The following is a 23,429-nucleotide window of genomic DNA, read 5'->3' as shown; positions in this document are numbered from 1 at the left end:
AACTTCTTTACAGTCTGAGCCCCCAAGGCCTGGAACAGACTGCCGCCAGAAGTGGTGCAAGCACATACTCTGGATTTCTTTAAGAGTCAGCTGGACATTTATCTTGCTGGGATCCTGTGACCCCAGCTGACTTCCTGCCCCTGGGGCAGGGTGCTGGACTTGATCTTCCAAGGTCAGCCCTAATGTCTATGAAATCTATGAAATTCTTAAGGGAATTTGCTGAGGCTTTAAATTCTTCTAGCCAGGAAGATACTAGATCGAGCATTTCCTTGAGTGAGGGAAGCCATCAGAGCAAAGGCCATATTTGAATGAATTCATCTGGTCAGCTTTATCTCTGTTCCCAGGCTTTTTAATTATTTTAGTCCAGTTATTTTAGTCACTTGCAAGAACTCTATGCATTTAATTCACCTTAAGTTATCACAACAGCATACCACTTCTTAGGAATCCTGCCTATAATGTACTTTCAACGTCTATCACATTTGCAGTCAGGAACCATCTGTATAACATGCATCTACAACTTCAACAGCAGAGCACAGTACTTAATTTTTTTTACTTCCACAAATCTAAAACAATGTCTAAACATTTTACCTCTACTAACAGTTGCTGCAGTCTTTAAACATATACTTCAGCTACTTGACAGGGAAGGACTATTGTGTCCTTACACTGTAAAGAGATATTTCTACACAGGCAATAAGACAAAAGAATGATGATGAGGAAAGTTTTTTACTGCATTCAATGGATGGTTAAAGTAACAAAAAAACTGCCATCTAGGAAGGGGTGTTACGTGTACACTGTCAGCATTTTCCAATTTAAATATTTCATAAACACCAATTTAATGAAACACCTGCATTTTGATTATTAAAGAAAATGTAACAGTCCTCCCTAGCACATATCAATACATGCACTCCAAAACCTCAGACAAATATCTTCAGGACAAAAAAACATACAAGGAAGTTAATGTTCCCTAAGCATCATCCTTTGGAATTAAAAAACTGCTAAAGATAGTTTAGGAAAAGATGACTGTTCCACTGTTTTGCAAATTTACATTTTGAGGGAGAAACCTTGTTTCTTCCAAAAGCGTGAATAACGCTTACAATTTTTTCCAACAAAATTGTCTACATATTTCAGATGCTCATGGGGTTTTTTTTTATTTAAAATTATCTCCATTCTGGTCTAAAAAGAACAAACAGAAGTGAAATGGAGATCGTGAAAAAACCTGAAGATATGTGAACCTAACTTTATGAGAATGGCTCCTGCCCAGCAAGCGCTGCTCTCTGCTTCTGCTCTGTGCCCTGGTGCTGCTGATGGCATTGACGTCCCCCCCATGCCCCTTTCCTCCCCCACCACCAGACTTACCAGGCAATGCTGCTCTCCAAGCCACCAGATTGCACTCCCAGCCCTGTGCATGCTGCCCCCGCTGTGCATATGCACGGGGCATTTATTGGCCACGTTGTTGGCCACGAGGCAAAAAAAGCCGATTTCCAATACTGACAATTTTACCTACATTACTGCTGATGCAATACGGGACCGATGTATTGGTACACCTCTATCCACGTGAATTAAGTTCTGCTTTGACACTAACAGATACAGGAGATGGCCCCGAAGACATATTTCCTAAAATTAATTTGCAACATAACAGAAACTTAAGATTCTTTACGCAGAGCCAACCCAACATCTTCCTGCCTCCTAAGAAACGGTTTTCATTGAATCAGATTAAAATTCAAATTTTTCAGAGTCTTACTGCCAAAGTTAGCTTGAACTTGAGAAACTGAATAAAACAAATGAGAACTAGACATTGTGTTCATGTCATTAGCCTGATTTCTCCTCCACAGTTTTCTCCATGGAAATGAAATAGTGAGGAAAGACCTAGGACAACACAGTAACAGGACTACTAGGGGCCTCTGGACTCAGTGGGTGTGTCTACAAGTCATTTACTGCAGAGTTGACTAGTTAGCTTGTGTGGTACTATTAGTACAACTTGTTAACTCTGCCATAGGTTAGTACTGCCCAGCACAACTACTATCCTATGGCAGAATTATTTACTCCAACACAACACACATGTAGACACTGACAGGGCTGGCTGGGACATGAAGGTGCTTCAGTGTGAGAGCTGCCAGCTAGCCCCATACTGAAGCACCCTCATGCCCCAGCCAGTGCCTCCAGGTCAGATCAGCCTTGGGCTGGCAGGCTGATCCCCAGGGGCCCCTGCCAGCAAGGTCTGCTCCACCCTGGTTCGACATGCTGCAGTCCCAGGCACACATGCAAGCGCAGCACCTGGGAGCAATAAACTCTGGCGTGAACTGCACCAGAATTTATTCAGCCACATGACTTGTGCACGTAGCCACACCCAGCGTTTCGGAAACACAGTCCCTCAGTGCAAAGTCACAAGACTTGGACTCCAACCAAGACTTGCAAACAAGCTTCCAGTTGGGTTTCAGTTTACGAATACTATACAAACTAGACCTGTTGGCTTATTGGGTTCACAAACTCTGTCCACTGAAGCCAAGTCAGAGCCTTTGGGGTATATTTGGCTGAAGATTTAAAAAAAATGAGGTTCCAAGAAAAACTGAACACCTCAGACAGCCAAAAACTCCAAGCAAATAACACGCACACTAAAAGAGCCAACACAGCTGCACTTAGTCCAGCAAACAAGAGGGAAAGCTGACACAAGACGAGAGACAGCAGTTGGGCTGTCTACAGAGCACAGAAATAAGACGTTCCTATTGGCAGACAGAATGGGATGGGCTACGTAACAACCTGTGTCAGTGGCAAATTAGGCTCAAGAAAATAAAGTTTTTACTGACAAAAAAAATTAAATGCAAAGGGTATAATTAAAAGCCATGTTCATGGTTTTGTTAAACACCGGTATAGAAAATACTCAGGGTCCAAGTCTCCCTAAGGAAATGCTATTCTTCATCAAATAAACATGCGAAGCAGGCAGCCTACTGTGTGCACTACAATATGGAAGCTAATTTACAACCTGGGAAAACATACAACTGCTCATCTGAGACAGAAGATGAAGCTTTTTATTTTGTTCCAATCATCTCAGACAAAAGGAGAGGAAAGCCAGGTATTCCAGTGTCAAACTTGCACAAGGCCAATTTGATCCAAATACTCTATCATACACTGCTTTTGCTAGCAGCTACAGACAAACTGCTCTACGCAGCCACACTCTGGATCCACTAAATTACATTGGCCCAAGTTGTAGATGGCACGTGTCACATAATTGATAGCTCTAAAGAATATGCATTTAGATATATTTTTTTTTTAATATGACAATACAACTGCCATTACTCACACATGACTGGTAACAAGGTGGTTAGTCTGTTAGTCTGAAGACTAAAAAAAGGGAGCAAAAAGTAAGGTAGCACCTTAGACACTAACTGACAGGTAAGGAATTATTTGGGCCCAAGGGCCACATAGGCTATTTTGGTAAGGTGTTGCAAGCTAGGTCAGTACTCCCACCTCCCCCCAGCAACAACTCACCAAAACTCCCTATATGGGATGGGGCACCAAACAGTGGCGTTCTGGAGCAGGAGCGGCAGGCAAGGCTGGGATCACAGGGTGGGGTCACAGGGCAGTGACAGCACAAGGCCAGGGCCGGGTCAGAACCATAATCCGCTGCCCACACACACACCCCTGTAATTAGAGCTGCGCAAAGCTTTGGTCCCCGATTCGATTCGGCAGAGATTCAGCCCAATTTGATGGCTGAATCTCCAAATCCAAATCAAACCAGGGGACCCTTTAATCTCTCCGAATCAAATCAGAATCCTCCGAATCGATTCAGAGAGATTCAGACATAGACATAGCTTTAAATGTTTTTTTCAACATACCTCTAGGTAGCACAGGCTTGTAAGTACCGCAATGCTGGGGCGCATGGAGTACCCCACAGAAGCATGGGAGGGCTCGCCAGCACGCTCGGCAGCAGTCCCAGAAGTGGACCAGAAGCACTTCCAGTCCACTTATGGGTCTGCCAGGGAGCATGCCAGGGGGCCCCCCCACGCCTACCCCCAGCTCAGTGACTGGTGCCTTCTGGGTCTGGGGGGGGCACCTGCGGTCCCGCTGCTGCCAGTCACTGAGCCAGGGAGGCATGGGGAGGCCCCCAGCATGCTCCCGGGCAGACCCAGAACACTTCCATGTTTGCTGCTGAGCACATGGAGAGCCCCCCCGCACTCCTGCGGAACGCTCCATGCACCCCAGCACTGCAGCCATCACAAGCTGTGCCTGCTACCTCAAGGTATGCAGAAAAAACTGTTAAAGCTATGTCTAAGTCTGAACTGCTGATTCTCCAAATCAACATCGAATCTTCAGATTTGGATTCAGCTGAATCAAATCAAGGACAGTGATCTGAATCAACGAATCGAATCACTGACCCTGATTCAGACTGAGTTTCAATGGAAAAGGGCCCACTTCGCACACCTCTACCTGTGACGGGTGTGGGTTCCACAGGCAGAGGTGTGCAGGGAACAGCGCACAGCTCTGCCCCACCCCAGCCCCATGCTGCCATCACCCCACGATCCCAGCCCTAGGCCCAGATGCAGCTCCCGGCCCACACAGCTCCTCAGAGATGCATCTGGGGCTGGGGCCAGGATCTCGGGGTGGTGACAGTGTGGGGCTGTGACAGAGCTGGAAGCCACCACCAAGCCTCACTCAGGGGCTGCAGCACCCAAAAGGGAGGAGAAGAGGGCTGTGAGTCCCATGGAGGAAGCTCGGGAGCAACTTAACCTACCCCACTCCTCTCCCCTTGCCCAGTCTGGGGCATGCAGGATGGAGGAGGGAAGGGAGTGGACCCGGTGGCGATTCCATGCCCCACCACCTGTAGCAGCTGGGAGCAGGCCAGGGCCAGGGGAGGCAAGTGGTACAAGGGCACCCCTTCCCATGCCAGCCCGCAGTTCACCCCAGGATACCTGCACAGCAGCAGCAGCCCCCAGGCCCACCAGCTTGGCAGGGTGGAGTGGCACAGGGTAGAGTGGGAGCCCAGGTGATGGTGCTGCATCTAAGGCCTGGGCCGGGTCTCCATGGAGACCAGTCCCTGGCCCCAGATGCAGCTCCCTGCCCAGCCACACGCTGCCTCCATGGAGACTGGCCCCATCACCCCGCACCATTTCACTGTGCCCCACACCAAGCCAGCAGAGCTGGGGGCTGTTGCCACTGCATGGGCATCCCAGGGTGAGCTGCAAACTGGCATGGAGCAAGGATGTCCCAGCATTGCCCAGCAGGGCTGAGGGACCCGCTGCAGACTGAACAAAATCACTCTGCGGGCCATATATTGCCCACCCCTGAACTACCTGGTTCAGAAGCATGAGGTTTTGTAGGCAATAACCTACAACAGACTCAGCGCAACTGAATAAAAATACAATGACTAAGAACAAAAGGTGGATAATTCTTCTAAATATTCATTTATAAAGGAGATTGACAATTCAGAGGTTCTACCCAGTCAATTGGAAAACAGTCGATTACAGGTACAGAGAATTTCTAGCTATCCAGCACATTTTCAATAACAATCACGCTGACTTTTTTACCTAGGAAGAACAGACCACAAGTGGCTGATATAACTGCCTGTGGGCACCATGGAAAACAAATAACTGCTCAGTCTTCCTCCTCATCCATTTGAAATTTTAAATTGTTATCGTTACATTTTAAAAGAAGGCTCCTTAGCTTAATTAAGAAACTGCTTCTGCAATCCAGTTTATTAATCCTGGCTGTGGCAATGATCAGTGAGTGGAGGAAGACTGGAGTCCTTGGTTCTCTTTCAGCAGCCACTAACTTCTCGTAATATTGAGCGCCAGGCATTTAACTTTTCTGTATTTTGGCTTCCTTATGTGAAAATTGTATTAGTATAATGCCTTTCTGAGCTATCTGCTATTTCAAAGAACTATTCTCCCCAGTTCTTAAGCTTTGCTGGTTTGGTGGTTTTTTTATTAAATGTTCTTTATCCTTATCTGACTAGACATTCAACAAATAGCACCTTTTTTTTTTTTTTTAAATCAGGTCTCCTGGCAAGAAAGCTATTTCTGCCAGTATTTCTGTCTCCATTCCTGGGCAACGTGCTTATTTCTGGCATCTATCCCATATCCTCCCTTTCAACATTGAAACAAAGAATTAAAATCCCCTTGCATTAATTAACTTTGTCTTTGATTTCCTCTTCTGTCATATTAAATTGCTCTTGGAAGCCCTTCTATCTCCACCTCCACCTTTTTCTTAAGAACTGAAAATGTCTTATTATTGAAAAGGATAAAAAAAACAATCTATCTTGCTTTTATTCTCTACCTGGTCTGCTTTTTTTCCCCTTCACAACATATCTCTATTGTACCTGATATTTTATAGAACTGTATTTTTTCTTTTAATTCCATCAATCTCACACAGACCTGTGATTATAAGCCTATTTCTTTGTTGAATGTCACTCTTACAGGGGAGTAGTTTCTTGTGAGGACCATGAGATGCATGTGGCCTGATTCTCAAAAGACCCTGAAGGAGTCACAGCTCTCACTGATCTTGATGGAAACTAAGGATGTATAGCACTTTTGAAAGCCATGCCAGAAGATTTTATTACTAATTTCACCTCAGACAACTTAAAATATCACCACAAGCAAGTCTTTAAATTCTTTGGCCTCGTGTGGCCAAGGTTGAGTTCCAGGAGCAGTAGCGACACTCCCCTGGTGACCATGTGACCCTTTCCCTCCAACTCAAGGGTACCCTACCCTTTATCATTCTCCTGCCACACCTTGATGTACTTATTTGATCAAAAAGGAGGTTGTCTAATAGGTCTTAGCACAAGCCGCAACCAGCAGGTCCCTCCTAAACCCTGCCGGGTTCAATCCTGGCCTCACAATAAGTGGGCCCTCTCAGCCCATCCATGTGCCCCCAGGAAGCCTTAAAGGGTTATTCATAATCTCCGACCACCTCTACAGAAGTGCCCATGCCTCACAGGGCACTCCCCTTGTCAGGGCCTCAGTCTTCTTGGCCTCAACCACGTTTCTCTAGCTGAGTCCTCTAGCCCAGGCTCACTGGGGCTTTCAGGCCCCAGATCTTGTCTCATAGACTTCGGGGACAAGAGACATATACTTGTCTCATATACCCTGTCTCTGCCCCGTCCTGGGCATTTTTCTTTAAGTCCTGTTTTGGCCCTGTCTGGGCCCCCTAGCCCTGTCTCCATCCTGCTAAGGGCACTGAACCCACCTTGGCTCTGTCTGGGCCTCCTGGCTCTGTCTCGATCCTACTCGGGACATTGAGCCTACTTTGGTTCTGTCTGGGCCCCATGGCCCTGTTTGGCTTCCAGCCATGCTCGGCTTCAACGTCTTGCTAAGTTACAACCTCCTTTAGGCTTCAGCCTGCTCTGTGGTTTTGAGCCTTTAGCATTGGCAGGACTCAAAAAACACTCTCGTGCCCCGAGGCACAACTGAGACCTCCACCAACCCCTGATAATTCTGCTGGTTTAAAATGTAATGAAAAATAAGCCTGCTGGCAATAATACAACATAAACCTGCTCTAGGTCCAAGCATCAACAATAGCTTACAGCTAGGGCAGCAAGGCTTCCCCTTACCCTGAGGTGCATCGCTCCAAGTCATCAGTGGCATACTGGCAGTCCGTAGGGCAGCTCAAAAGTCAGCCAGGTATCCTCCTGCACTTTTTCTGAACAGGAGTTTGCAGGGTAAAACTGCCTGACCTGGGTCAGGCCTCAGGCTTTTATGCTGTCCAAACCCTGCCTCTTCCAGTCAGGTGGTACTCCAGCCCTGCTCGTTAGGGTCTGACAACTGGTTGCCATGGCAGTTTGACTGCTGCTCTAGCATCCTCTTGCTACCCAAGCCAGGCTCTGCCCTCCTACTGTCCTACTGCACAGCAGCTAGCTCTGCAATAGGCACTCATAGCTCTTTGTCCCTACTGCCTGCTCCCTTGCAGCCAACTTACCCCAGACAGAGCTCTCCTGACCGGCTGCAGATATGCTCCTTCTTCCTACTAATGGGCAACTCCCTGCCTAGGCAGCACTGTTGTTTTGCTGCTTTCCCTCTTGTGGCTAGCCTTTGCTCAGCTGTCTGGACTCCATCTGCTTCCCTTTCTCCCCTTAAAGTAACAGGAGCCCCAGGCTCTCTGTTACACCTGTATTCATATGCCTAAAGTAAGACTTAGGCAACATTGGGCACGTCTACACATGCACCCAACTGCACAGTTGTTACTTGCTTTAGCAAGTACTAAGCAACTGTGCAGTAACCACTGGTACTGTGCAGTCCCAGCACTGCATGGGTTGTTTCCAGCCCTACTGCACAGTAGCTCGTTGCTACTGTACAGTAATGGCAGTGTCACAGTTTGTGCCCGCCAACACTATGTCACCATAGCGTCTTGGACCCACTTACACCAAAAGTCAAAAACGTCAATTCTCACCCCCCTCCTCACCCCCACACTCAGCTATCAGTTAATACTAGAGGTGCTTAAAATTTTCAACATCAAAGCTGTCACAGCTCTACTTTTAAACACACGTGGAAGCCACTTGAGCCTTAACAGAATCTATACCCTGCCAGGACCTAGAAACCAGGTAGTCTCCCACTCATCCATCTGATAAGCAGGGTTATAACAAGCCTTCCAAAGCAAATTCCACACAAAATGCAACGTCAAACCTTAAAAGCACAGAAGGAATCGATACCACTGGCTCTCAATTTATACAAGAGTTCAGGATTAGAGCACCAACCTGGCACAGGGACCCATATCCAAACTTATTTTCTGCTTGAGGAGATCTGAACCCAACGTGCCAGGTCACAGTAAAGTACCTTATACAGCAGTCTAGAGGCTATTCTGTGATAAAGACTTCGTGGGCCAGTGGGAGAGACGGAGTGAGCGTGCTTCTTGTCACTGGTAGGTGTTGTACAGCTTTGGGAACTTCTTCGTCGGTGCCCTGCCCCACAGTGACGTCAGGATGAAACTCTATTCCGGTGCCCCCTTTTCTCGCCTGCCACATCTTCGGTGTTGTTGGTGGGGAAGCAGTTCCCTGTCGGAGGACCCGGAGGGGTCTCAACCCTGTGGGTGTCTTTGTGGGGCTCCAAACCTCCCCTCTACCCCACCCTTACCACGTCCTCAGCCTGGGTAGATGCTGCTCCCCACAGGTCTTCCCACACTGCCCACCTTGATAGGGTCGGGTCTTCCTGACCATCAATCTTTAGGGGTTCATCCCTCGTCTCTGGGTCGGCTTCCCCTCTCCTGAGAAACTAAACCTGCTCCATCCTGGGTCAAACTGTAACTGAAGAACTCAGCTGAAGATGACCAGCTTCTGCTGGCAGGCTCTTGAGAGTCCCTCTCTTTGGGTCCTCAGCTCCTTGGAGAAGACTTGTCTGTCCCCTTTATCTTACTAGCTACGTCCAGCCCTTGCCGGCTCTTCTGGCAACACCTCCCTGGGGCCCGGCTGACCTGTGGTCTCGTCGCTCCAGTCCCTCCAGCTGGCGCTGTCTACTTCCCCCTCCTGGGGCTCACGATTCCCCATGCTCTGCCTGCTGTAAGACTGTCTGGGGATGCCTGCAAGCCTGAGAAGCCGTCCTCCTGGTCAGAGCCCATCCGCTTCCCAGCGGCATCCCTTGAGGCTACTGCCTCTCAGTGGAGCTCCCTTGGCCCCATTGGCCTCTGGGGCAGCCCTCTGCCTCACCCATCAGGGTCCTCCAGGAGGCGCCCAGCTCCTTCTCATGGTGGCTGGGGCTGGAGCCTACTAGCTCTGAGGCCGGTGTCTCCCAGCTGGCATTCTGCTCCTCCCTCCGCGGCCCCAGCTCAGCTGGATCCCCAGCTGCCTTTTGAGCCACCCATGCTGCTCGGGAGCCATGCTCCCAGCTCTCGCTGATATGCAGGCTCAAGCAGCTGCAAAACTGCTGAGCCTGCTTTTGTGTCGGCGTTCAGGTCTCTCTCCAGCTGCTGCCTGTTTCTGTTCCTGGGTTAAGTATCAGGATCTGGGCTACACTGGGGAGGGACTCCTGCTTCCCCTCTCACACTTCTCTAAACTTGTAATTAGGGTGTCCCGGGGAGCAGCCAAGGGGAAAACCCCAGGGAGCCCAGGAGGAACCCGGGGAGCAGGAACAGGGCGGAGGAAAAAGAGAAAGAAAAGAAAAGCAAATAGAAAGGTTCCTACATTTAGAGAGCACCGCAGAGAAACCAGAAGTGGCGGCGCAACCCAAGTGGCTCGTTAGCCGCGTTTTTATAAAGTTGTGGCCAACTGATGGCCACAGCTGTAGGAGCTGGTTGGGGGACTTAAAAGCATCTGAGTGCAGCCCCGAGGGGAGGAGATCAGGAGGAGTGCCGGTGGGGGAAGCACTCTCCGAGTCCCCTCAGAGCAGAGGAGCACGGGGGCTTGCAGCCTGCAGCCCCGGTGGAGAGAGCAAGACCCTACAGGAGAATGTCATCGCCAGCAACAAGGCAGGGAGTGAGGAAGTAAGGTCGAGGTGCAGAAGCTGAGGAGGGTTAGAGAATACTGAGACCTGGAGAAGCCCACAGAAGATAAGAGGCAGCAGAAGCCAGATCACCGGACCAAGTGGGATCATAGGGAGAGCGGACTGCTCTAAAGAAGAGCTGTGGGGGAGATGCACCGAGGGGACCCACCGAGAATACAGTAGGCTGACCCCAGACCAAGGCTAGGCTGGTCAAGGCCTGAGAGACTGCAACCGGTGGCAACAGAGCAGGCGGTAGGAGCAGGCACAAAGAGGGGCAAAGGGCAGCCCTTGGTATCTGGTGTTTCTGCCAGTGATATATTTTGTGTTTTGTTTTGTTACCCACTGTTGGAGGGGAGGAGAGGTATAGAGCACCAACAGGGTGTAGCTGGAGCCAGACCAGGCAGCTGGTAGAAGGGAAGAGAGCAGAAGTGGGGGAGTATTTAACGGGATTCCTATAACCTACTGGGAAGAAGGCACCAAGCCCCAACCATCAGAGGGATGTGACCAAAGACCATCGAGATCCATCAAGGTGTGTAAGGGCAAGGTAGAGGGGAGGAGGAGCCTCGCAGAAGATAGACGTCCCGTGGTCCCCGGTACGAGGAGTGCCGACAGTCAATCCCCACCACTGCGATAAGATCAAAGTCGTGGCGGGCAAGACGGGGGAGAGACAATTCGGGTCCACAACATCAACTCACTGAAATCACAGGAACGGACGGGCAGACAACTTCAAACATCCGGGGGCGCAGAGCGCGTGACCAGATGTTTGAAACCAGGTGGGTACATAGGGTATCCACTTGGGTTCAAGTGCCACTGATAAATCCCTAGAGACCAGTAATGCCTTAGCAAATAATACATTTGCTAAGGGGTCTTCTTAAATCTGTCACGCCCTAATGTTGTTAGGACAGCTTTGATCTAATTCAAGACAAAGACCTGGAATTTCTGGTATCAGAGGAGGAAGAAACAGTGATACAGCACAGCAGAGGGGGAGCAGGAGAAAGGTTCCAGTCCTTGCTAGCTGCTACTCTACTGTCTGAGCTTTCACAATGTCCTGTGGATACCTTCAGATTCTAGATATAGGAAGCCTCTTTCTTTAAAAAGAATGCAAAGGGACATTTTTCTTTAAGTCCTGCTATAATTGGGTATCTGGATCAAGTTAGCGCCACAGCCAAAACCAAAATTATTGTGAAAAAAGAAAAAGAAAAATGAAAAGTTAATTAACAGCTACATTCGATCTGTCCGCTCCCACCAGAAAGCAGGGCAATAGGTTCCATTATTGCAAAAGAATCTTTATCTGGGCGTTGATCATCTTGTTACTTGACATGGAAGCAGATGGCAAATTACAGTGTAACAAGTAAACATCCTAAACAGATAATAAACTTATTTTTAACACATGAAGGGAAGGTTTCACATTAACAAAGTAATTCACTACCAAAAACCCCCCAAAACAAACAGCTGAGTTTCTTCTAAAAATGTTATCCCTATTGAAAAAGCATGAGTTTATTACATAATTTATAAGAGCATCTTCAAGTCATTACTCAACACTACAAAAAACTTTCTCCCACCAAGCACAAAAAAGAGGCTCAGTGAAAGGCAATGTGATTTAATAGTCTGAGCAGGAGACCAGCAGTCAGGATTCCTGGGTCCCCGTGTCATTCTGCCACTGCCTATGTGAGAGAGCTTGGTTCAGTCATTTAACCTTTTTGCCTTCCAATTTACCCACCACTAAAATGGGTATGAAACAACATACCCAAGTAACAGAACTTCTCTGGGTTTAATGTTGGAAAAAAACAATTTTGCAAATGAAAGAAGCAGCAAGAGGGGAAAAAGTGTATGATAAAGTCTTATGGATGATGTTCTTTCCCATTACAAGCAAAAGACCAGCTCCCCTCCAACTTATGATGTCACATAATCCTGATGGCAGTTATTTACATAAGGATTAATATTCAGAAATGATTAAAATGTATTCCAGCTGGTCTTTAAAGCAGTTTAGCAGCTGGAAACAAGGAGCAGAACTGACATGCGATCATAAACCACAGAGTAGGAACCACAGTTATAAACTCAATTCTACCCTGAGTGATGTTGCAGGATTTCACTGACATCACAAGACTTGCCATGTTTTTTCTCATAGCTATGATAATGTCAATCAGGTCAGGAAGGCGAGAGCAAAGTTGGGAGGGGGGGGAAGGGAAAGGAAGAGGGATTCATAAATTGTTAGTCACTAACCTGCTTGTTGATCCTGATGATAGTGAGAAGGCAGGAGAAAGGGATCGCTGGTCTTCAGCCAAATTATGAAACTCGATTCTCTCGCAATGAGAAGTTTCTGTTTTGGGTAGCTGGTCCACTGCACAAATCAAAGCTGTACACTCTTTTTTAATATTTTCTTCCCCTGGCAGAAATATTACAAGATAAACACTTAATAGAGAGTTAAATTTAACTTTTTATGGTTTTTCTGTTTCTGTAACTTGAAGCCAGCACATTTTTTTTAAATCATGTTTCAAATACCAATTTCCTGTCTTTACCTGCCTGTGCCGAAACCTCTACCACCAGTGCAACAAATAGCCCAATTTCTTCTCTCACAATGAGACCACCATGAACCAGAGACCACAAAGAAAAAACTGCCTCTGTTACCTGTCTTAAACAGAGTGCTGGAGAAAATGTAATGAGACTAAGTGTGTGCTAGCCTCCATTCATAAAAAATATATATATATTTTTTTAAATAGTGAATAGGCAAAATATGGCAGCTCTGCTCCATAGTTCCTGATACAAATTCACCTTATAATCAAAATACATGACAATTTTACAGCTTGGAAGCTTTACAGCTCAAGCAATAGCATGGTTTTCAGTGAAACAAATGTGATGGTTTATTTGCTAATGCTGCTGAAAAGATAAAAATGTCAGTCTACCAAGGGATTACTTTTCTTTTTTTAAAGAAAGGTACAATGTATCTAGAGAATGTGTGTGTCAAAAACCCAAATCAAATTATATTTGATTAATATTTTGCCTACTGATGAACTCTTACCCTAGAAAATGGGTAGGCAAACCTTTTCCAGGGGTGGGCTGGAATGACACACTTCAATTCAGAGGTGAGCTGTCAGGTGCTAGGAAGCGCTCTCCTATATCACACCCCCCGCACAAGTCAGAAGATATGCATACACTGCATAGCAAGCAGCAACAAAACAAATGAAACTGAGCAAACCAACTGTGAGACAGCTAACAGCACCCATGGGCATTTCTCCGTTCTTATGGATAGTACAGACAACATCCATGCACTGGAAGTTGTTGCTACTCCATAAAACATGCTTGCTGAACAAGTTATAAACTGCAGTCATCGTATTTTCTCCTCTTTTTATGGAGAAAACAAAACACAAAAAAAAATTAATCCAAAGGGCAGAATATAGCATGGCCACACACTGTAGGAAGAGTTGCATCGGAAGCAGCAATGTTTACTCCTTGATTCTATACTGCTTACCTCCCAATTAATACAAACATCTAATTTCCGGTCACCACCCACCTATCAAATTCACAATATATGCAAGCCAGGAACATCAGCAATCACTGGCATATTTTAATAAGGTATAGACTGTCCTATGACAAACTGTCAATGATTTCAAAAGACCTTCCACTCTGTCCCCTTCCCCCCTTACTGTAAGGCGCAACTTAGCTCAGGCTGGATTCCCTTCTGGGCACAGAGCACATGGAAACAACTACATCCCCTGCCCAGCCAGTCATCTGGTACTTCTTATGAATCAAGGGATGAGACTTCAAGCCACACTTCAGACTTGTGGCAAAGGCCCTCCCCAGCAGACCCAGAGGTGCATGTGTACCACATCTTTCAAGCTGAGGAATCACTGGCTACAGAAGCTGGTGTACCTTAACCACGTTGGCCTAAATGAGCACCTAGACTCAGGACAGTCCTTGGAGTCTGATGCTTCATGTTAAGTATGTGTTTGTTAACTTAAGTCATGGCCTACATGAACACTGGGCAGTTAACCCCATTTATACGTTTTGGTCACTTAGAGAGATGACCTAATAGATTTAACATAAATGAAATTTTTATTTTCATTTATATTAAATAGTATTGCTCACCTGTACCTGCTGGCTCTTCATCAGCAGTTATGTTCTCTGTATCCTGTGTGGTCTCCATTTCCCTTTTACAAGCTTTCTTCCATCGGTTATTGACTTGATCCACTAAAAGCTGAAATTCATTTTTGTGTTTGTTTCCTAAAACACAATATTAAGCTCTTTCAGGAAAAAAGAAATTGCTCACAGAAGCATCATCACCATGAAAAGGAAAGAGAAAAGCGAGGGCCCCTTGAGTAGAACAAATAAAATATGCCGGATAGAAAAATCACTTGTGATGCACTACCCTAATGTTCAGCGTTCTATTTAAAGGCCCATTTCCAATAGGCTGCATGCTCAACCCTTACTGAGAGACAGAAGTGTTGATGGCACATGGCACAAAAGATAAAGTCTCTAACATTTGGATGACATGTCATATAGGCATCTTTTAAAATACGCACACAATGCATTCTCTGGGTGGAATCCTGAACTCACCGAAAGCAACTGGCATTTTGCATTCAGTTACAGTAAGCTCAGAATTTCAGTACACCTCTAAATAATGTATTCTTTGGATTAGGTTGATATGCTCTTCAGGAATCATATCTTACTGTATTCAAAATAAGACCCACCCTTTAGTCTTATTACTTTAAGTAGCTACTTCAACTTCAACAACTAGCGCTAAATTACGTTGCGTGGAACACTGCTGGTTTACTGAGAGTTGGCCGATTACTTGACACCGTCTGTTACGTTTGAATGGTATAAAAATCAGTGTATTCGGCACTGAAAACACAGCAGGATAAAATAACAGTAGCAAAAGCTGTTTTTATATGTTGTTCCACTTTGGTTCCTGGAAGTGAATGGAGACCACTTAAAAGAAGTAAAAGTGGCCATCTGTCTCCATTCTTTTTTATTTGCTTATTAGTGCTATTTATAGCAATGATTTTGGTATTTAGATGCATTTTGCACAGTGAAATGGACTAAAATCTTCAGCACCTTCAGCACAGATCTCTGAACAGGCCAGAGGTAGTAGTTTTACCATCTGGACAAGTGACATAGAGGTGATTACAGAATTTTTTTTATAGAAAAAAAAGAAAGAAGAAAAAAGGAAAAAAAATCTAAAAAGGCAGGCTCAGGCTTTTTAAGATAGTGTTTTTTCTTTATTCTTAGAAGAAACATTATATACAACATGGTACATCCTGTAGGTAAGTAGTAAAAGAACATTTAAAAGAAAAAACATATCATTGGCATTTTCCTTTGCTAAAATTTCCTCCGCTAGCTCCCTCCTCCTCCCCCCCACCTTTTTTAGAAGAAAAATGTGCTATGGAACAAAAAAAAGCTGTGAAATCAGAAGTGAGGTCAACTATGCAAGTGCACTAGAATTAAAGAACATTTGTTTCCTGCCCCAATATCTCTATATCTGCCAATTTTTCATAAATCTGCTAAATAATTTATCATGCTAATAGTTATCATTGCCATAATATTAGATAATACTGTTGAGGATGTTTTTCACCTAGGATTTTCCAGGATACTGCTCATTCATCAGACAGACATCATATCAGAGCAAGCGTAAAGATGATCAACTATGAAATGAAATATCAAATTTTTCACTTCCATGTAACTTGTAATTAAATAACCCAATCAGCTTGTGCAAAACTGGGTTGCTGTACAGTATATGGGACCAGGTGTGTGCCTCTGAAAATACAAGTAACCATTTCAATACACAAAAATAGTATCAAAGCCAGGCTGAAAACCTGGCTTTCATGTCATACACATGGAAATTCTGGTCTACGTTGGATGTTCTCAACCTTTTTGCCCTCCCACCCCCAAAATTGGCCTATATAAACATAGTAGTACATGTATATAGAAGCTATTTTTGGAAACGCTCTCTCATTTTAGTTTCTATGCTCCCTGAAAATGGAAAGATTTGGTAAGTGCAGGTCACACTTTGCATCGTTTTCATTGCTTTCAGACTTTAATTATCAAAAAATCTGTAGATTGCATACTATCTTCTGGGAGTAAAGAAAACAATTGTTTATCCTAAAAAAGTTAACCCTAGCAGAGTTTTCTGTATACGTAACTAAAGTAATATATGCAAGCAAGGCTATGAAAGATCAGTTCACTTTGGTAATATTGAGTTGACTCTACTGGAATTTAAGGGCAGGTTTAAGCTACAATGTTTTTTCAGCTAAAAAGTTTCTTTGAGGGGCTGGCTTGAAAAACAGATGTATCATTCTTGGGTTCTGAGAAAAACAGAAATGTAACAACAGAGACAGACCATACAGAAGAAACATTCGATTGTTTCCCTTTTTTAAAAAAAAAAAATTAAGTAAGCCTTGATCCCAGTGTATTTCTGAAATTTTTATATGATGGAAGATCTGCTTTTAATGACATGAAAAAATAAGTAACTCTCATTCTACATTCTCGAGTACTCCGCAGGAATATGTCCAAACAGCTCATCCTCAGAGATTTTAGAAGGCCAAACAGCCCATTAACTAGAATGCGAACAGATGTATGAATTACATTACTTGATCACTACCCCAAATCCAAGAAACTGAAATATTTTCCAGTGCTTCATTTGACAAACATGGTTCTAAGAAACAATATGAAAGAATGCTTTGCCTTCTGTCACTACCTCTTGAAACAGAGAAGTCCTGGTACTAGTGGTAAACAATTCATAAGAGAGCAATAACCCAAATAGTAATATTGACTGGTACCGCATGCCAATAAATGAATTCTACAACTGAAAAAGATGCCTGGAAACATTTTTCTTTATATATCCAGAGAAATATACATGCCTAACAGTTGAACAGAACTGTGTTTATGTCACTACTTTGCAAAATCTATTCACATGCAGCTCTGGCTGCGTGTGTGATGAAAAGGACTGAGGAAGCAGATCTAATCCGAATCTGCAGAACATACAAACAAACCTCTTCTAAGGGCCAGGTCCTCCACTGGTACCAATCGACTCAGTGACATGACTTACCCCTGAACCCATCTACCCTGAAAAACGTACTGAATCACAAAGTAATTTGGACTCATCCCCACAGCCTAGACTATGTTACTAGACTAGATGTTCATACATCACTTACATAATCAGTCCACTAGCACAAATACTAAGAAAAACAAATTTCTGGCACAACAGACAAGTTCTGGTAAATCCTGCAACTGTAAAATGAACTTTTGGCTCAAAAGACATAGAATCCCTGTTCCGAGACTTAATTTTCCACCCCTGCCCTAGAAATTCAGACACATGTGTCTAACACCTACCGTTTATATAGCACACTGTATGGAAAAAAATGCAATCATCCTCCGCCCCTCACCCTACAAGAGTATTGGCGCATGCGAGTATAGACAATAACATCACCGATAAATGCCATGTGAATGCGTGCAGCCATAGTATGCGCACAGCCAAGAATGCAGCTTGGAGAACAGCATCCAGCCTGTAAGTCTGTGGGGGGAAGGGGCATAGGAGGGGGGCAAATAGAGGCCCCCACAGTGAGGGACAATGGGGTAGGGGGAGAGGCTGCCCAGCCAGGGCAGTGAATGCAACCCTGAGGCCAGGAGCAAGACAGAGCAGTGGGCGGCTCCCCACAGCTGTGCACACCCCAACGGGAAGCATGGGGGGTGAGGATGGGATGCCCGCTGCAGGCTCAGGACCAGTGGCTGTGCCAGCCTCTTCCTGGTGTGGGGGCTGGGCCAGGGCAGGCTGAGCTGCGCGGGGTGAGCAGCAGCAGAGGCAGCACTAGGGAGAGGCTTGGGGGGCTGTAGCCCCCCATAGCCACCCCTCCCAGCGCCACTGCCAGTGCCTGCCCTGAGGCCAGCCCAGGCCCAAAAAATTGGAAAGGAAATAATTTAAAATTAATAGAAAAAAACATAAGTAACTCAATTGGTTCAATATGAAATTATTTGGTATCTGCAAATTAGATCTTCTAGAACAATGCAATATTTAATAAGCACAATGAGAAGTACTGTACATTAAAATTAAAAGAACTTTCAAGATTAAAAAGACTTCCTTTAGATGTGTTTTTCTATAGTATGGAGAGTTTCTTTTTCAAATATACATCCTAGAACTCTTCCATCCTTTTAATTGAGAACATTTGTTCCCAAAGCTTTGAATTTCATAGATGAATTCCTACTCATTCTTTTGACTTTCTTCTGTCATGAATTCCATAATAATCTGTATTTTTTTTGGATTAAAAAAATAAATATTCTGCTCTAATCTTACTTTTTATATAAACCTTTGGGTTTTATTTTGATTCAGACACTTAATATTTAATATTTTTTTAACTTTTAAAATTGCATTTGGATTTTTTTTTTATTATTGAAACAGCACCAACCAGTCTTAAAGAAAACACATGATGGTATAACTTCACAGACTGCACAGCATTGTTGTTACATCTGAGTAGTGGTTTATTTGCCAGGATATTACTTTTTTTTCCATTTAAATACCCCAAAACACCAAGAACTTGCTACAGATAAAGCAAGGTTTACAAGGGTGCTGTTAATGTCCTTCAACTGGAATCCCTAACTTTCAATATTTTTCTCTTCTGTGTTTAAAAAGGTATAGACATTAAAACTTGAATGATCACTGGAAATTGTTTTGGTAGGAAGTGACTGACTACTGGAGCTTGCTTGAGTTTCCAAGCAGACTGTAGGCAAAGCAAAACGTTAGGGGTAGGAGGGAGGGTGGGCAGGGGGAGGGAGAAAAGTTACCAATATTCCAGGAAAAATAGTAATACAGTTCAAAAGCTACTCTGCTTATGATGGGCCAAATACACAAAGGAGGAACAAAGAAATCAACTGTAAAAAAGTTAGCCTTTCGTCAGCAATTCCTACAGCACATTATTGGAAACATCCTGGAAGCAAAGATTCTCCCAAGAATGACAAGTCAGCAAGAAAGGATTAGATTGACAGGACTGTGTATGGAGGTAGAAAAGAACTCTTGGGAATAAACACAAGATGGAGCAGAAAAGGTAAAAAGGAAGTGGAGAATAACTTCAGAAAAAAATAGTAAGAAACCAAATACCTCAGCTCTCCATCCAAAACAGAGCTAAATTATAGCACCTTCCTTTAGTTCCTCTAAACATACCATCTTTTAGGGCATCCTACAGCAGGATTTCTTACAAGCAGCTGGCAGGACAATTATTTGTTTTTCTTTTGTTTGCTATGTCAACATAATACACTGAAAGAAAAAAACAGCTTCTATTATTTAGAAAAAGTTTATATATAGGTGTGTATAAATATACACATATGTATATACATTAGGGCTGTGCAAAGCTTCGGTCACTAATTTGATTCAGCAGAGATTCGACCCGATTCAGCTGCCAAATCTCTGAATCTGAATCAAATCAAGAGACCTTTTAATCTCTCTGAATTGAACGGGAACCGTCCAAATCAATTCCAAGAGATTCGATGATTTGGACACAGACAGAGCTTTAAATGTTTTTTTGCATACCTCAAGGTACCAGGCAGCTCGTGAATGATGAGATGGTGGGGCAGATGGAGCGTCCCACAGGAGGGTCCCCAGCATGCTCGGCAGCGGACCCAGAAGTGGACCAGAAGCACTTCTGGTCCACTCCCAGGTCTGCTGCAGAGTGTGCAGGGGACCCTCCCCCTGCCTCCTGGGTCGGCAACAGGTGCCTCCTGGGTTTGGGGGGCAGGCATTCAGGGTCCCCCAACAACTAATCGCTGAGCCAGGGGGATGCGCCAGGGGGGCAGCAGGGGAAAGAGTCCCCCGCATCCTTGACAGCAGACCCAGAAGTGGACCAGAAGTACTTCTGGATACCTCCCCCACCCCACCCTGCACTCCTGTGGGATGCTCCATCCGCCCTCTCTCAGCATTCACAAGCCACACCTGGTACCTCAAGGTATGTAGAAAAAACATTTAAAGCTGTGTCTATGTCCAAATCGCTGATCCTCTGAATCAGCATCGAATCTTCAGATTCGGATTTGGCTGAATTGAATAGGGACAGTGATCTGAACCAACGAATCGAATCACTGTCCCCCGAATGGGGCCATATCCAAATCGAATACAGCCTTCTTCGCACACCCCTAATATACATGTGTTTATGTTATATGTATACAGCGGTATAGGTTGTAGCTGTATTGGTCTAAGGACATAGAAGTATGTCCTTATATGTATATATGCTTTTTTATATACATACATGTGAACAGTTCATCTGGCAATGTAACTCCAAATATCATTCACTGTTATTTATAAAAGCTAATCAAAAAAATGGAAGCAGGGTGTCTGTCCTATTCCCAAAATGGCTTAAAAAGCAAGCTTCAGACAGAAGAGTATTTGGTGGGGGATGGAAGGTATTGACTTTAGTTTTGATTATAAGTAAGGGCTGAAAAAAAGAAATGAAAATTCTGCTGGGTGTTAGCTGCCCAATGTAAGACACACACTTAGAATATGACGCAGATCCTAATGAAAAGTCCATCTTAATAGAGAAAACAATCACAGAGTTCAAACTGGCAGCCTCTCAGCAGAATGGGAGAGATCAAAACAAGAGATACGGTTCCTACAAAAAAAAACAAACCCTTAAACCAAAAGAAGAATAATCAGGATCAGACATGTGTTTGTGGTGGCAGACAGAGAGAGAAATAGCTGGACAGAACTTGGAAATTAGTTAAGAACTTGAGAAATATAGCACACAAGTAAAAATGGAAAAAAGTATTCCTGGCATAAGCTTACACAACACCTTTAAAAACAAAAATAGAGCCTGTTTTGTGCAACACCTTGACAGTTGTAGTTGTATAATACTGCATAGTTGAGGAGTCTAACATATGCACCAGATCTTGTCCAAATTGTTTTTAAATATGCACTAGAAACAGATGGGATTACTTACCAGTTAATATCGCAATGCGAAGCTAGACAAGAAAGGAAATGAAAAAGGAACCAGCCTTTGTAAATGTATACTACTACAGGTGGCATGGAAGAATGCATTCAAAATAACCAACATACAACATAGGAAATAACCTGCACTTGTGAGGCCATAAAGCTTTCAGCTACTTCACTTCCCAACTTTCTTCTGTCTAAATCAGATGAAACTTCCCATTCTGTCAAGCTTTTTAAAAAGAGTTTTAAGAAATCATGTCCAGTCAATGGAAATAACCCATTTACTCCACCTACTACTCCACCTCCAATCTTCCTTTTTGAAGAAGGTTTTTTGGGCATATAGTCAGGCAACACATACCTGAACTTTCAGCAGTCCTCAGTCTGCAAGCTTAGGTGTAGGCCTTGGTATGGTACAGAAAATTAGTGGTCATTGCTAGGGTAACAATAATTTGGATCTGCATTGGATCTGCAGCTGGAACAAAGCTTTAATCTGTGTCTCAGCAAAAAGCTGCTGACCACAAGGCAAAATGGTGCATTAAAATAACCTTGCAGATGCTTAGGCAAGTAGTTTCTTTAACAACGGGAATAGTATGCAATATAAAGTAAATCACTGGGCAAAAGGAAACAGGATGCAAACCAACAGCTATTGTTAGGAGATAAGGTAGAGGCCAAATCTTGGAGAGGCTGCTGAAGTCAGCAGAAAACCAGAAAAAAGCAGTGGTTGACCAAGAGTAGCCAGATTCATGGCCTTACGCGTGCGCTCTTAGTAAATGAAGGAAATGCATAGGCAATCCTATGCTAATGAAGCAAACAGTAAACAGAGGTGGAGCTTGAGATGGGAGGAGAAATGGGCAGAACAGGAGGAGGGATGAAGGTAGAGTGAATGTTAATGAACCAGAACTAAAGGGTATAAAAATGTGAAAAGAACTAATGTTTGTGACTGCTCCCCTGTTCATAGACTGGGTGTCTGTGAGGGAGCTCACCCGAAGCTGTCTTCATTCTGAATAAAGCTGCTGTGAGTAACGTGTACAAGCAGTGTTTGCTCCATGTCTGCTCTGGCTAATGAGTATCAGGACCCATGAGCAATTGGATCGTCGTCTCCCTAGTCGTTGGGCGTCGCATGGAGTTGGGGTCTAACAGTCATATGGGAAGAATAGCAAGCATCTAAGATGGGTGTCTTCCATCTCAAGAATATCCCAAGTGCCTCTGAATATTTAATCACCACACATACACGTATACACTCTGCAACGTTACTGCCCCCATGTTTTAAGGCAGAATGGGAAGCAAGAAACAGAGAGTTCACACAGGAAACCCTGTGGAAGAGTTTTTCCCAGTCAAAGGCTAGCAGCCTAGTCCACTGATTTTAATTCAGTCAAACTGCTCATGGACATTAGTAGTTTCACTGTGAATCAGGCTGAAATAGCTCTTCTCCCAAGGCACCGCAGAGAGCAGCACTGGGGCCTTTCCAGTGCAGAGGGCTACAGAAGTCTATTCTGACAAGTAGCCTTTACATGCACCAGGTTGTTGGGGCCTTTAAGAAGTTTAATGGAAGATGTTGCCACCCACAGTCTTTCAACTGAATTCTGCACCCTTCTCCTTCCTATCCAAGCAATGAGTTTGAGGAATGCTCAGTGCTTCAGGAAAACTGGATCTGAGAAGGCTAGACCGAGGATGGGAGTTTCTGGTGACCTCACATATCAAATGGAAGAAGACTGGCTTGTAATTTTAAACTTTAGTTTGTTTTTTATTATTTGTATGAATGCCTAGAGCAAAAAGGAGGCGAATTTTAAAAAAAAGCAAAGCGAATAAATCATATTACTTACGATAACAGGAGTGAATCTCATCTATTTCCTTTTCTGTCTGGTCCTTTGTAAAAGTCATGCTCTACAAAAATCATACAAATATTTTATTTACCGTGGGAAAATGAAGATAAAGCTGCTTTCCTTAAAGACAAGGGGCTAATAAGAGAAGAGAACAGAATATTACTCTTATTTACTGCCCACTCTGTAAAATATGATGTCAGAGGAGATAATTTGTTCATCTTCCCATCAGCTTAGATCATCCCACCTGTTACCATTAAATGCACCTGGGCTGTTTAAGTGCTTTTGACAAGAAAAATGAGAGAACAA

General features: G+C 44.3%; 1 protein-coding gene across 4 annotated transcripts in view; it reads right to left on the bottom strand.

Moving 5' to 3' along the window:
- The window catches only part of RAD18 (RAD18 E3 ubiquitin protein ligase), a 116,582-nt gene that overhangs the window by 48,577 nt on the left and 44,576 nt on the right, over nt 1-23,429 (bottom strand). For all 4 annotated transcript variants that reach the window (XM_090022370.1, XM_090022371.1, XM_090022372.1 and 1 more), the window contains exons 9-11: nt 23,124-23,184; nt 14,487-14,621; nt 12,624-12,786 (exon numbers count right to left, since the gene is read on the bottom strand). In XM_090022370.1, coding sequence (XP_089878496.1) covers nt 12,624-12,786; nt 14,487-14,621; nt 23,124-23,184 — 359 coding nt within the window. The remainder of the gene's footprint in view (nt 1-12,623; nt 12,787-14,486; nt 14,622-23,123; nt 23,185-23,429) is intronic.

Source organism: Crocodylus siamensis, chromosome 11, assembly GCF_052110815.1.
Source record: "Crocodylus siamensis isolate JL-2025a chromosome 11, ASM5211081v1, whole genome shotgun sequence".
NCBI lineage: Eukaryota > Metazoa > Chordata > Crocodylia > Crocodylidae > Crocodylus > Crocodylus siamensis.
The sequence above is the reverse complement of the archived record's forward strand: the minus strand, read 5'-3'. Positions and strand labels throughout refer to the sequence as shown.